Raw genomic sequence first — 15,694 nt, forward strand, 5'->3', positions numbered from 1 at the left:
TATGCCCAGTAGTGGGATTGCTGGGTATTTTTAGTTTTTTAAGGAACCTCCATACTGTTCTCCATAGTGGCTATATCAATTTACATTCCCACCAACAGTGCAAGAGGGTTCCCTTTTCTCCACACCCTCTCCAACATCTGTTGTTTGTAGATTTTCTGATGATGCCCATTCTAACTGGTGTGAGGTGATACCTCATTGTAGTTTTGATTTGCATTTCTCTAATAATCAGTGATGCTGAGAAGCTTTTCATGTGCCTCTTGGCCATCTGTATGTCTTCTTTGGACAAATGTCATTTAGGTCTTCTGCCCAGTTTTTAATTGGGTTGTTTGTTTTAATATTGAGCTGCATGAGCTGTTTATATATTCTGGAGATTAATCCTTTGTCCATTGATTCGTGTACAATATTGCAAATATTTTCTCCCATTCTGAGGGCTGTCTTTTCATCTTGTTTATAAAAGCTTCTGCACAGCAAAAGAAACTAAGTTTCATTAGGTCCCATTTGTTTATTTTTGTTTTTATTTCCATTACTCTGGGAGGTGGGTCAAAAAAGATCTTGCTGTGATTTATGTCAAAGAGTATTCTTCCTATGTTTTCCTCTAAGAGTTTTATAGTGTCTGGCCTTACATTTAGGTATTTAATCCATTTTGATTTTATTTCTGTGTATGGTGTTAGGGAGTGTTCTAATTTCATTCGTTTACATGTAGTTGTCCAGTTTGCCCGGCACCACTTATCGAAGAGGTTGTCTTTTCTCCATCGTATATTCTTGCCTCCTTTATCAAAGATAAGGTGACCATATGTGCGTGGATTTATCTCTGGGCTTTCTATCCTGTTCCATTGATCTATATTTCTGTTTTTGTGCCAGTACCATACTGTCTTGATTACTGTAGCTTTGTAGTATAGTCTGAAGTCAGAGAGCCTGATTCCTCCAGCTCCGTTTTTTTTTTTCCCCTTAAGACTGCTTTGGCTATTCGGGGTCTTTTGTGTCTCCATATAAATTTTAAGATTTTTTTGTTACAGTTTTGTAAAAAATGCCACTGGTAATTTGATAGGGATTACATTGAATCTGTAGATTGCTTTGGGGAGTATAGTCATTTTCACAATATTGATTCTTCCAATCCAAGAACATGGTATATCTCTCCATCTGTTTGTACCATGTTTAATTTCTTTCATCAGAGTCTTATACTCTTCTGCCTACAGATCTTTTGTCTCCTTAGGTAGGTTTATTTCTAGGTATTTTATTCTTTTTGTTCCAATGGTGAATGGGATTGTTTCCTTAATTTCTCTTTCTGATCTTTTGTTGTTAGTGTATAGGAATGCAAGAGATTTCTGTGCATTAAATTTGTATCCTGCAACTTTACCAAATTCATTGATTAGCTCTAGTAGTTTTCTGGTGGCATCCTCAGGATTCTCTATGTATAGTATCATATCATCTGCAAACAGTGACAGTTCCACTTCTTCTTTTCCGATTTGTATTCTTTTTATTTCTTTTTCTTCTCTGACTGCTATGGCTAGGACTTCCAAAACTATGTTGAATAACAGTGGCGACAGCGGACATCCTTGTCTTTTTCCTAATCTTAGAGGAAATGCTTCCAGTTTTTCACCATTGAGAATGATGTTTGCTGTGGGTTTGTCGTATATGGCCTTTATTATGTTGAGGTAGGTTCCCTCTATGCCCACTTTCTGGACAGTTTTTATCATAAATGGGTGTTGACTTTCGTCAAAAGCTTTTCTGCATCTTTTGAGATGATCATATGATTTTTATTCTTCAATTTGTTAATATGCTGTATCACATTGATTTGCGTATATCGAAGAATCCTTGCATCCCTGGGATAAATCCCACTTGATCATGGTGTATGATCCTATTAGTGTGTTATTGGATTCTGTTTGCTAGTATTTTGTTGAGGATTTCTGTATCTATATTCATCAGTGATATTGGTCTGTAATTTTCTTTTTTTGTGTTATCTTTGTCTGGTCTTGGTAGCAGAGTGATGGTGGCCTTATAGAATGAGTTTGGGAGTGGTCCTTCCTCTGCAATTTTCTGGAAGAGTTTGAGAAAGATGGGTGTTAGCTCTTATCTAAATGTTTGATAGAATTCACCTGTGATGGGCTTCCCTGGTGGCGCAGTGGTTGAGAATCTGCCTGCCAATGCAGGGGACACGGGTTCGAGCCCTGGTCTGGGAAGATCCCGCATGCCGCGGAGCAACTGGGCCCGTGAGCCACAATTACTGAGCCTGCGCTTCTGGAACCTGTGCTCCACAACAAGAGAGGCTGCGATAATGAGAGGCCCGCGCACCGCGATGAAGAGTGGCCCCCGCTTGCCACAACTAGAGAAAGCCCTCGCGCAGAAACGAAGACCGAAAACAGCCATAAATAAATTAATTAATTAATTAAAAAAAAAAAAGACATGAAAAGATGCTCAACATTATAAAAAAAAAAAAAAAAGAATTCACCTGTGAAGCCACCTGGTCCTGGACTTTTGGTTGTTGGAAGATTTTATTTATTTATTTATTTATTTATTTATTTATTTATTTATGGCTGTGTTGGGTCTTCGTTTCTGTGCGGGGGCTTTCTCCAGTTGCGGCAAGAGGGGGCCACTCTTCATCGCGGTGCGCAGGCCTCTCACTATCGCGGCCTCTCTTGTTGCGGAGCACAGGCTCCAGATGCGCAGGCTGAGTAATTGTGGCTCACGGGCCTAGCTGCTCCGCGGCATGTGGGATCTTCCCAGACCAGGGCTCGAACCCGTGTCCCCTGCATTGGCAGGCAGATTCTCAACCACTGCGCCACCAGGGAAGCCCGGTTGTTGGAAGATTTTTAATCACAGTTTCAATTTTATTACTTGTGATTGGTCTGTTCATATTTTCCATTTCTTCCTGGTTCAGTCTTGGAAGGTTATACCTTTCTAAGAATTTGTCCATTTCTTCCAGGTTATCCATTTTATTGACATAGAGTTACTTGTAGTAGTCTCTTAGGATGCTTTTTATTTCTGTGGTGTCTGTTGTAACTTCTCCTTTTTCATTTCTAATTTTATTGATTTGAGTCCTCTCCCTCTTTTTCTTGATGAGTCTGGCTAAAGGTTTATCAATTTTGTTTATCTTCTCAAATAGCCAGCTTTTAGTTTTATTGATCTTTGCTATTGTTTTGTTTCTATTTCATTTATTCTGCTCTGATCTTTTGTGATTTCTTTCCTTCTACTAATTTCGGGTTTTGTTTGTTCTTGTTTCTCTAGTTCCTTTAGGTGTAAGGTTAGATTGTTTGAGATTTTTCTTGTTTCTTGAGATAGGCTTGTATTGCTATAAACTTTCCTCTTAGAACTGCTTTTGCTGCATCCCATAGGCTTTGGATTGTCGTGTTTTCATTGTAATTTGTCTCTAGATATTTTTTTTATTTCCTCTTTGATTTCTTTAGTGATCTCTTGGTTATTTAGTAACATATCGTTTAGCCTCCAATGTGTTTGTTTTTTACGTTTTTATCCCTGTAATTGATTTCTAATCTCATAGCGCTGCCGTCGGAAAAGATGCTTGATATGATTTCAATTTTCTTAAATTTAGCAAGGCTTGATTTGTGACCCAAGGTGTGATCTATCCTGGAGAACATTCTGTGTGCACTTGAGAAGAAAGTGTAATCTGCTGTTTTTGGATGGAATGTCCTATAAATATCAATTAAATCTATCTGGTCTACTGTGTCATTTAAAGCTTGTGTTTCCTTATTAATTTTCTGTCTGGATGATCTGTCCATTGGTGTAAGTGAGGTGTTAAAGCCCCCCACTATTACTGTGTTACTGTCGATTTCCTCTTTTATAGCTCTTAGCAGTTGCCTTATGTATTGAGGTGTTCCTATGTTGGGTGCATATATATTTATAATTGTTATAAATTCTTTTTGGATTGATCCCTTGATCATTATGTAGTGTCCTTCCTTGTCTCTTGTAACATTCTTTATTTTAAAGTCTATTTTATCTGAGATGAGTATTGCTACTCCAGCTTTTTTTGATTTCCATTTGCATGGAGTATCTTTTTCCATCTCCTCACTTTCAGTCTGTATGTGTCCCTAGGTCTGAAGTGGGTCTCTTGTAGACAGTATATATATGGGTCTTGTTTTTGTAACCATTCAGTGAGCCTGTGTCTTTTGGTTGGAGCATTTAACCCATTCACGTTTAAGGTAATTATCAATATGGATGTTCCTATGACCATTTTCTTAATTGTTATGGGTTTGTTTTTGTAGGTCCTTTTCTTCTCCTGTATTTCCCACTTAGAGAAGTTCCTTTGGCATTTGCTGTAGAGCTGGTTTGGTGGTGCTGAATTCTCTTAGCTTTTGCTTGTCTGTAAAGCTTTTGATTTCTCCATCAAATTTAAATGAGATCCTTGCTGGGTAGAGTAATCTTGGTTGTAGGTTCTTCCCTTTCATCACTTTAAACGTTATCATGCCACTCCCTTCTGGCTTGTAGAGTTTCTGCTGAGAAATCAGCTGTTAACCTTATGGGAGTTCCCTTGTATGTTATTTGTCGTTTTTCCCTTGCTGCTTTCAATAATTTTTCTTTGTCTTTAATTTTTGTCAGTTTGATTACTATGTGTCTCGGCGTGTTTCTCCTTGGGTTTATCCTGCCTGGGACTCTCTGCACTTCCTGGACTTGGGTGGCTATTTCCTTTCCCATATTAGGGAAGTTTTTGACTATAATCTCTTCAAATATCTTCTCGGGTCCTTCCTCTCTCTCTTCTCCTTCTGGGACCCCCCCTTATAATGCGAATGTTGTTGCGTTTAATGTTGACCCAGAGGTCTCTTAGGCTGCCTTCATTTCTTTTCATTCCTTTTTCTTTATTCTGTTCCACAGCAGTGAATTCCACCATTCTGTCGAACCAGGTCACCTACCCATTCTTCTGCCTCAGTTATTCTGCTACCGATTCCTCCTAGTGTATTTTTCATTTCAGTTATTGTATTGTTCATCTCTGTTTGTTGTTCTTTAATTCTTCTAGGTGTTTGTTCTTTAATGCTTCTAGGTCTTTGTTAAATATTTCTTGCATCTTCTCAATCTTTGCCTCCCTTCTTTTTCTGAGGTCCTGGATCATCTTCACTATCATTATTCTGAATTCTTTTTCTGGAAGGTTGCCTATCTCCACTTCATTTAGTTGTTTATCTGGGGTTTTATCTTGTTCCTTCATCTGGTACAAAGTCCTCTGCCTTTTCATTTTGTTTATCTTTCTGTGAATGTGGCTTTCCTTCCACAGGCTGCAGAATTGTAGTTCTTCTTGCTTCTGCTGTCTGCCCTCAAGCAAAAGGTATTTTTGACATGTACTCTTTTGAAAAGATAACGTTACTGCAACCTTCTATAAGCTGCACCCAAAGGCTTTGTTAAATATGAAGCATAATATATACAAAGATAATAAAGATAACATAAATAAGCCTTCGTTGCAAAAACTAAAAAATCAACTATGGGTATCCCCACTGTTTCCCCTACTGTGCAGTAAGCCTCGCACTTCCGAGTTACTTTTCCCTAAAAGCTAACCATTTAAACTCTCATCCAGTGAAATGGGGTTAAGAACATTCCTGGCTTACATTGAGGATCCATGTTAAATTAATTTTTTTGTATTTAATTTTTGTGTGGGATAATCTGAGGTCTGGCTTATTTATGTCCATACCAAAAAAAAATAATTGCCCCAGCACCATCTGCTGAAAAAATCTTGCTTTTCCCATCCAAATGATTTTGTACTTTCTTCTAAAATCAGCTGACTGTATTTGTGTGGTTCTATTTCTGACCTGCCTATTCTATTGATCTATTTGTTTATCTTTATATGCCAATACCATAACACCTTGATTACTATGGCTTTTTAATGTCTTTTTTCCCAGGTTTACTGAAGTATAACTGATAAAGAAAAACTGTACAAATTTATGGTGTATGATGCGATGTTTTGAGGTTTTTACTGTCTTGAAATCAGGAAGATGATACTTCCTTAATCCCTACCTCACACCATACACAAAATTAACTTGAGATGGATCACAGATGTAAACATAAAATCTAAAACTAAAAAGCTTATAGAAGACAACATAGGTAAATATCTTCATAACCTTGGTAGGCAGAGCCCCTAAAGAAGACACAAAAAGTACTAATCAGAAAGGCAAATAGTAAATTGGACTTTATCAAAATTTAAAACTTGGGCTTTTCAAAAACAACATTAGGAAAACGAAAAGACAAAACACTGTCCAGGAGAAAAATCTTCCAAATACATTTATTTTACAAAAGATATGTATCCAGAATATATATAAAGAATTCCTACAACTCAATAATAGAAAGACAATCCAATAAAAAAAGTGAGCTAAAACTTGAATAGATACTTTACAAAAGAAGATATATGAGTGATGAGAAAGGAACAGTAGTTATCAGGAAATTAAAACGACAATGAGGGCTTCCCTGGTGGCGCAGTGGTTGAGAATCTGCCTGCCGGTGCAGGGGACATGGGTTCAAGCCCTGGTCTGGGAGGATCCCACATGCCGCTGAGCAACTGGGCCCGTGAGCCACAATTACTGAGCCTGTGCATCTGGAGCCTGTGCTCTGCAACAAAAAAGGCCCACGCACCGCAATGAAGAGTGGCCCCCGCTTGCCACAACTAGAGAAAGCCCTCGCACAGAAACGAAGACCCAACACAGCCATAAATTTAAAAAAAAAATACTGCTGCAATAAACATCCTTAGAAATATTCCCTTATAAAAAAAAAACACAATGAGATAATCATTTTATACCCACTAGAATAGATTAAATCAAAACAGACAACACCAAATTTTGTTGAGACTACAGAGTAATTGGAACTATCAAGTTGTCAGTGGGAGTGCAAAATGGTAGAGAAAAGAATTACTTATTGTAACGTCTGCAAAACATAAAGACTTAAAACAAGCTTACTTACAACAATCAATTAATTTTAATACTCATTTGAGAGTAATACTCAATGAGAGATTGACAGAAATGGAACCATATGAGATTCTAAGATAAATCTGCTTAATGTAAGCTAACAAGGGAGAAGTTACTGCAAACTTGATCGTTTAAAACTCATTAAAGGGCTTCCCTGGTGGCACAGTGGTTGAGAATCTGCCTGCTAATGCAGGGGACATGGGTTCGAGCCCTGGTCTGGGAAGATCCCACATGCCGCGGAGCAACTAGGCCCCTGAGCCACAACTACTGAACCTGCGCGTCTGGAGCCTGTGCTCCGCAACAAGAGAGGCCGCGATAGTGAGAGGCCAACGCACCGCGATGAAGAGTGGCCCCCACTTGCCACAACTAGAGAAAGCCCTAGCACAGAAACAAAGACCCAACATAGTAATCAATCAATCAATAAATAAATCTGTAAAAAAAAAAAACTCATTAAAAAAGAATTACCTGTTTATATTCGTTAGCACAACTTTGGCAGCAAAATCTCATCTGCTGACCTTCAATGACTAGGAGATTGTTTCCAGCACCTTTGCTGGGCAGGTACTCCCCACACTGCTCACAGCAATTCATCACTAGACCATTGGCCAACCTGTACTTGTTAAAGCACTGGTTACTGCACAGCTTATGTGTTACATTGTTAACGCTGACTTCATGCCGAATCTAAAAACAAAAACCAATTTATTAAATAAATGAACTGGATTAGCACCATAAATGAGATACCTAGTTTTTTCAACAGAAATAAAGAACCTTTAGTAATTTCTCAGTGGAAGAAACATTCAGGTAAAAGACTTAAAAAAAGCACATTTCACTATTCTTTCATTTTCATCTTTGATTTCTTTGTAAAATTGTGCTTTGATCTTATAAAAGGAAAAATAAGATTCATAGAACAAAAAGCAACAAAATCAGACATTTAAGAATTACAGGGGCTTCCCTGGTGGTGCAGTGGTTGAGAATCCGCCTGCCAATGCAGGGGACATGGGTTCGAGCCCTGGTCCGGGAAGATCCCACATGCTGTGGAGCAACTGAGACCTTGCACCACAACTACTGAGCTTGCGCTCCAGAGCCTGCGGGCCACAACTACTGAGCCCGCGTGCTGCAATTACTGAAGCCCTCGTGCCTAGAGCCCCTGCTCTGCAACAAGAGAAGCCACCACAATGAGAAGCCTGTGCACCGCAACGAAGAGTAGCCCCCACTTGCCACAACTAGAGAAAGCCCGCGTGCAGCAACGAAGACCCAACACAGCCAGAAACAAATTAAAAAAATAAATTTATTAAAAAAAAATTACAGGAAATGAATTGGTTAGCAGGTTTTGATATGACCTGCTTAAAAATAAGTGGATTGGGAATTTGTAGGTATTATAAACTTCACTGCCCTAGAAAACTGGGGTAGGGGGTGGGCGAAGGGAACCAGTATCACCCACATTCAGGATGGAGTCTGTGTATACCTAAGTTCTTGCTTTGCTCAGCTCTATGGTAGCTGAGATAAAATTGTGTCTGGGATTTACACGGCTTCAGGGTAATCCAGACCAAATTCAGTCACCAAGGACCATGTTAAGTGGTGACTCCCTGGATGCCTGGGAAGATGGCAATACCGCCTAAGAAATGTGAAGTGACCTACATACTTTCACTCCACCTGTTCTACGTGTTCTTGTAGGACTGGTTGTTTCCTTCATGTCCTGAACCTACATTTTCATTTAGTGTGGCTAATAAGAACGAAATCCACCATAAAACTATTGCTCTCTTTATGAGTACATTCAGTTCCACAGAAATGGATGATTACCCCCCATACTATGGGATGGGACATTTGTTATGAGACAATTCTAACATATGCTTATTCTTCCCTTCAACTTCACTGAGTCGATTCAAGACTCATCCATTAGGCTGATGGCAGAACATATAATAGCACCTAAAAGTTAAAACTATTGCTGTTAATCTAGATAATAACTTAAGATATAAAATCACAGACCTCTGTTAGTTTACTGCAGACTGTACATCTTGATTTATTCAGAACTCTTTTTCGAAGATTCTGGTTATCTTCAGAGGGAGACGAAGATGTACTACAAAATTTTTGGAAGGATTCACTTGACTCCCCTTGAGGAACAAGAGTAGCCTTTTTTGCAGGTGCACCTCTGAAACACAAGGGATAGACACAATTTAAGAACACTGCATTCTTTTTTTCTGGCCATGCTGAGTGGCTCAGTTCCCCCACCAGGGACTGAACCCGGGCCACGGCAGTGAAAGCCTGGAATCTTAATCACTAGGCCACCAGGGAACTCCCTAAGAACACTGCATTTTAATAAAAGTCAAATATATATGAACAGTAATTGACATTTTTTATTTTCTCATGACTTAATGCTAAGAATCAATTATAATTTTTGGATCTAGAAAAATCCACATTTTGGTTTAACTGCTAAGAGTTCCTAAATAATATGGAAAGATATTCAGAGATAAAAATATTCTGTTGTCACAGATTATGACCTTTAGAACCTTGCCACAGGTTATGACTTCTAGAAGCATTCAAAAAGGGTGTTAGCAACTGGGTAGAACCAACGTAGAGGATGGGGAAGGCGGTGAGGCAAAGGCAGTGGTGGGATAGGGTTGATTTATTTCTATACCTAAACTCTATTTTCCTGCCAAGAGTAAGTACAATACAAATGACCCACAGCTCTGACATATGCTAGGATAACTCAAGCTACATAAACTTGAAGAAACCTGTGCATCAATTCTATCCATGAATCTTCTGCAACTCTCTAAGTACACTCAGGACACAAATTCATACTGCCAGTATCCAATCATATGGAACCATACTGAAAGGTACAGCTTACTTTTTACATGTCACGTTGCGTTTCTTTGGAGTACGCTTATGAGAGAAGGAAGAGAGGCAGGTGGTAGAACAGAAGAGGTGAGCTGATCCTTTTCGCTGATACGCTGTCTGTCCCTTCTGTAAAGGCTTTTTGCAGTTTGCACAAGTGATTTTAGCTGGTTTAGTGGGTTGCTGTTGGGCAGAAGGCTGGAAGATCTGTTTAGGAAGCGAGCCCACTGGTGATAAAGAATCCACCCCTGGCTGTTTCTGATTACGGGGAAAGGATGCTGACTGGGAGATCCAAGAATCTTAAAAAGAAAACACATAAGAAAAGTCATGGAACAGTTAAAAACTCCCATCAGGGCTTCCCTGGTGGCGCAGTGGTTGAGAATCTGCCTGCCAATGCAGGGGACACGGGTTCGAGCCCTGGTCTGGGAAGATCCCACACGCCACGGAGCAGCTGGGCCCATGAGCCACAACTACTGAGCCTGCGCGTCTGGAGCCTGTGCTCCGTGATAGGAGAGGCCACGACAGTGAGAGGTCTGCGCACCACGATGAAGAGTGGTCCCCGCTTGCCACAACTAGAGAAAGCCCTCGCACAGAAACGAAGACCCAATACAGCCATAAATAAAATTAAAAAAAAAAAAAAACTCCCATCAGAAAAATATTTAAAATTTCCATTTTGCACAAGTCTAAGAGAAGAGTGAGGAAGCCTTGCTGTACAACCCCAGGGGGACTCTCCCCTTTGTACTCTAAGTGAATGATGCTCTATCGGGCCAACACTGGAAATGGCGGCCCCGGAACTGTGCCATGCGGTAGCCAGCATCTCCAAGTCAGACCCTCTGTGCTAGAGGTTGTACAAGCAATTTAAACCAGGCACTGGTAGTCTCAGCTACAAATCACAATGATACCCAGCCTATCAGCGTTATGAAGACTAAATGAGAGGGACTTCCCTGGAGGTCCAGTGGTTAGGACTCTGCGCTTTCACTGCCACGGCCCAGGTTCAGTCCCTGGTCGGGGAACTAAGATCCCACAAGCCGTGCAGCAGGGAAAAAAAAAAAACAAAACTACATGAGATAATGCATGTAGTAAAGCATTATGTTCTGTACCCAGGGTACTTCCTAAGGTACTTTTTCTTTTCTAAGAGAAAAGTATTAACACATTATAAAATAAAGCGAATATACAAATATAAAGATTATAATCTGGTATATGATACCCATTTTCATAACAGCTTCACACCTAACATTTTTTCTTTTTTTAAATGATTATTTATTTATTTATTTATGGCTGTGTTGGGTCTTCGTTTCTGTGCAAGGGCTTTCTCTAGTTGTGGCAAGCGGGGGCCACTCTTCATCACGGTGCGCGGGCCTCTCACCATCGCGGCCTCTCTTGTTGCGGAGCACAGGCTCCAGACGCGCAGGCTCAGTAGTTGTGGCTCACGGGCCCAGTTGCTCCGTGGCATGTGGGATCTTCCCAGACCAGGGCTCGAACCCGTGTCCCCTGCATCGGCAGGCAGACTCTCAACCACTGCGCCACCAGGGAAGCCCAACACACCTAACATTTTATTATGAAAAATTTAAAGCATATAAAGCTGAAAGAATTTTACTATGAAAAACATGTCCATCGTATAGATTCTATACTATTTTACTTTTTGCTTTATCATGTTTTCTATTTATTCACCCCGCTAAATAATCTATCTCCTCTATGTATTTCAAGTAATTTGTAGATATTAGTGCACTTCCCTCCAAAATACTTCCAAGTACATGTAATTTAGACATAGCATTTTAAGGCAACTCTGTCTACAATTACCTGCCAGCCTTCTAGACTATTTCCCAGGCATTAGTGTAGGTGGTGGATTACGCAGGAGACCCAGCTTTCCTACCTTCACACGGGACTCCATCGTATATTACTGTTAGCTTCAAAATGGTATAATATTATGTACAGGTAATAGTGCCTCTCAAACCTTAACATGCATACACGATCACTTGGGAATCTTGTTTAAACAGAGATTCTAAATCAGTAAGTCTAGGGAGGGGCCTGAGATTCTGCATTTCTAACTACCTCTTGAGTAATGGTGAAGCTTTGAGAAACAAGGCTGAAGAGTACTGAATTATTGTCATCTCTCTTCAAAAATAGTTTTTGTTGTTAGGTAAAGGTCTATGGCCCCTCCACCTATTATAGCTCTAAACACCTCTCACAATACTACCAACAGTAACAACTCTGTTTTCACTTCTAAATTCCTACCCACTGCTGCTTCTAATTTTGTCCTTTTCCAGATATTTTTATCTTAACAGGCAAAAACAAAACAGAACAAGTAACCAAAGGAATTCTTTCACTCCGCAGGAAGATACGCTGGCAAATATGAAGTATATTCCATAAAGTTTTTTTTTTTTTTTTTTTTTTAAATGTATTTATTTAATTTATTTACTTTTGGCTGCATTGGGTCTTTGTTGCTGTGCACGGGCTTTCTCTAGTTGCGGCGAGTGTAGGCTACTCTTCGCTGCGGTGCGTAGGCTTCTCATTGTGCTGGCTTCTCTTGTTGCGGAGCACAGGCTGTAGGCGCACGGGCTTCGGTAGTTGTGGCATGTGGGCTCAGTAGTTGTGGCGCACGGGCTTAGCTGCTCCGTGGCATGTGGGATCTTCCCGGACCAGGGCTCGAACCCGTGTCCCCTGCATTGGCAGGCGGATTCTTAACCGCTGCGCCACCAGGGAAGCCCCATAAAGTTTTGTTTTTGTTTTTATTTTGGCCACGTCACGCAGCTTGTGGGATCTTAGTTCTCTGACCAGGGATTGACCCTGGCCCCTCAGCAGTGAAAGCGTGAAGTCCTAACCACTGGACCACCAGGGAATTCTCTGGGCTTTTTTATTTTGTACACTTACCCATACTTAAAGGGGACAGAGTTATATATAATTATGTAAAGTGAGACATCAACTATACTGCTCAATAGATTCTGCAGTTTTTTTTCACTTTAGCATTGATGCATACATAAATAGAGCAAATGTTTTCTTTGTTTATACTGTAACTATTTAATGTCTCCTAATTTCAAAGTTTCTTATTTCATCAAATTCTTATTTTATTTATCATGTTAGTGTCTACAGGCTAAATAAAACAGGGTCCCCAACCCCTGGGCCTGGGACCAGTAGCAGTCCAAACGAGCACAGCTTCACCTGCCACCCCCCATCCCCCCATCACTCGCATCACCTCCTGGACCATCCCCCACCCCCCACCGTCCGTGGAAAAACTGTCTTCCACGAAACCAGTCCCTGGCGCCAAAAAGATTGGGGACCGCTAAAATAAAAGGTCTCTCAACCAAATTCTTCCATGCTCTATCCCCAGAATAAATTTTAAGAGAAGGGGCCCAGAAGGATTTAATCCAAATCCCTCCTTATATACAAGGAAAATTAAGGCCTAGAAGCTAGAGGTGATTTGCCCAGAATTCCAGTAAGTACCAGATCCACTATTTGAGTTTTAGATATTCTTTTTTATTTTATTTATTTATTTACTTATTTTTTGGCTGCATCAGGTCCTAGTTGCGGCGTGTGGGCTCCAGAGCTCGCAGGCTCAGTTGCCCCGTGGCATGTGGGATCTTAGTTCCCCGACCAGGGATCAAAGAGGCGCCTCCTGCAATGTGAGACGGATTCTCAACCACTGGACCACCAGGGAAGTCCCAAGTTTTAGAGATTCTTGACTTCTTCCTGCATCTAAACTCTTCTGCCTAAAGAACAACCTTTTAGTATTTCTTTAGAGTTGGTCTGCTAGTGAAGTTACTTCAGTGTCTCAGTGGGGTTTTCAGTTGTTAAAGAGTAACACATACACATGAAGTTTATAATCTTAAGTGCACAGCTCAATGACTGTCTTCACAATGAATATGTACTTCTATGACCACCACCCAGATAAACACACAGAAAACTTCCAGGATCCTCATGTCTTTTCCACTCAGTCACTCCCCTCCTTTCCCACAAGCCATCCCTATCCTCACTTTAAAGATAAGTTTTGCCTTATTTTTAACTTCGCATATGAAATCACGTAGTATGTACCCTCGTCTCAACATCTCATCTGTTTCATTCACACTGAAGGTAGTTGTTCATCTGTTTCCATTGTTCAGTATTCCATTGTGTGGCTGATACTATTTATCTCTCTACTGCTGATGGACATTTGGATTGCTTCCAATTTTTTTTTGGTGGGGGGACATCAAAGGTTTATTGGGTAGGGGCTATTGGGTTTATTGCCCACAGCAAAAGTTCCTGGAGCAACACCCCACTGTGTATGACAGACAGGAGGCAGGACATGGGAGCAGTCTTTGCTACTCAGAGGAGAAGGAGGCTACCATCTACAGGCGGATGATTGCTTCCAATTTTTGACTATGATTTCTCTACATGTCTCTTAATGGTCTCTTGGATATTTATCCTGCTCAGAATTTGTAAAGGTTCTCGAATTCAAGGGTTGATGTTTTTCTCCATTTTAGAAAATCCTCAGTTACATCTCTTCTGCCTCATTTCTTTCTTCCTCTTTCTGGGACATTAATTACATGTCCTTTTCATCAAATGTCCTAAGTCTCTTACATTCTTTTCTGTATTTCCCCCCTTTTGGTTCTGACTCCGTCTAGATAATACTCTGATACATATTCCAGTTCATTCACACTCTCTTCAGCTGTGCCAAACCTGCAGTTAAAATGTAGACTGTCTGATACTCCTAGTACCTGCACCCCTTGTGCGTTCACTTCTATTGTCTGCTTTTTCTCTTATTTCATTATATGACCTGCCTCCTCATATCCCTAATAGTTTTACATGAAAAACTGGAAAAAAAAAAAAAATTGACAATCTGGATTATGTTAGCATCCCCAATCCAAAGGTCGATGTATATATTTTTTAAATCAGTGTCCTTCTTTGTGGGTCCCTGTGAGTCTGTTGAAAGTTCCCCTTAGATTCTTAGCAGCCTTTTCTGGAACTGAACACATACCCATTAGAGAAAAGCAACCCCAAGTAAGAGATGACTCCTCTGAGGCTCCTTCTCAGATATGAGAAACCTCATTTTTTCAGTGTATTTGTAGCTCTGTGATGCTTTCGATATTTTATATGTTTTGTCTCCCTCCCCCCCATTAGTCTCTGCAGGAGGGACAGGAGTTACCTATCGATTATTAGTCTAAAGTCTATTATTATCAGAAGCAGAACTTCCTAGAATCAGTATCATGGCCAGAAATGTTTATAATCCAACAAAAATACAACACAGATGCAAAAACAATTTCTGAGTATTTTCTTTGATGAAATTTTGCTGTTTACATAAAGATACATGATGGCTGAAGAACTTTCACTGAAATGCAGTCTACCCTAAAGGTTAATGAAAAGATTAAATGACTCAAAGGTCCATTCTAATGGACACGATCTTATTTCCGTAAGATATTACACAGTTTTATTTGTACTTTATGCAGAACCGTAATTTTATAGGATAAAATTTGAACCCTTAAGCCCTAGATTCAAATATAACTCAACTCCAGAAATCCTCATCTTGCTCTTATTTTTTTTCTTTTTTCTGTGCTGGAAAACCTTCATTCTGTAGAAGTGGGAAGCAAACAGCAACTAAAGTAAGACACTCTGGGGGAGCCCTGACTCTAAATAATAACAACAATTACAATAGTAATACAATGGTCACCATCTTACTCTGTAAGTCTTCTGGTAAAATTGGTTAATTTTACAAAAGCTGACAGCAAGCAAAAACAAAATTTAGGGTTAATACTAAAATTAGACAGCTTTCACTATGCTACATCCAACTTCAACAAAGAGTGAAAAGAGCAACGACAAGAAGACAGTCCTTTTTGACAAGTGACTCCACCTTTCAGAAAGCTTCAGAGACATCTTCACCATCACTCTTTACCTGACAAATCTGTAGACCCTCTTTTTAGAATTCTGGACCAAATGGTATTATTTAAAGGATAGGGCTTCCTTGGTGGCGCAGTGGTTAAGAATCCGCCTGCCAATGCAGG

General features: G+C 40.1%; 1 protein-coding gene across 1 annotated transcript in view; it reads right to left on the minus strand.

The window, feature by feature from the left end:
- ZMYM5 (zinc finger MYM-type containing 5) overlaps nucleotides 1-15,694 on the minus strand; it is a 33,676-nt gene that overhangs the window by 4,977 nt on the left and 13,005 nt on the right. Inside the window, exons 5-7 of the mRNA XM_036832035.1 lie at nucleotides 9,736-10,021; nucleotides 8,877-9,039; nucleotides 7,359-7,571 (exon numbers count right to left, since the gene is read on the minus strand). Of these exons, the coding sequence (XP_036687930.1) occupies nucleotides 7,359-7,571; nucleotides 8,877-9,039; nucleotides 9,736-10,021 (662 nt within the window). The remainder of the gene's footprint in view (nucleotides 1-7,358; nucleotides 7,572-8,876; nucleotides 9,040-9,735; nucleotides 10,022-15,694) is intronic.

Source organism: Balaenoptera musculus, chromosome 18 (genome assembly GCF_009873245.2).
Source record: "Balaenoptera musculus isolate JJ_BM4_2016_0621 chromosome 18, mBalMus1.pri.v3, whole genome shotgun sequence".
Lineage (NCBI taxonomy): Eukaryota > Metazoa > Chordata > Mammalia > Artiodactyla > Balaenopteridae > Balaenoptera > Balaenoptera musculus.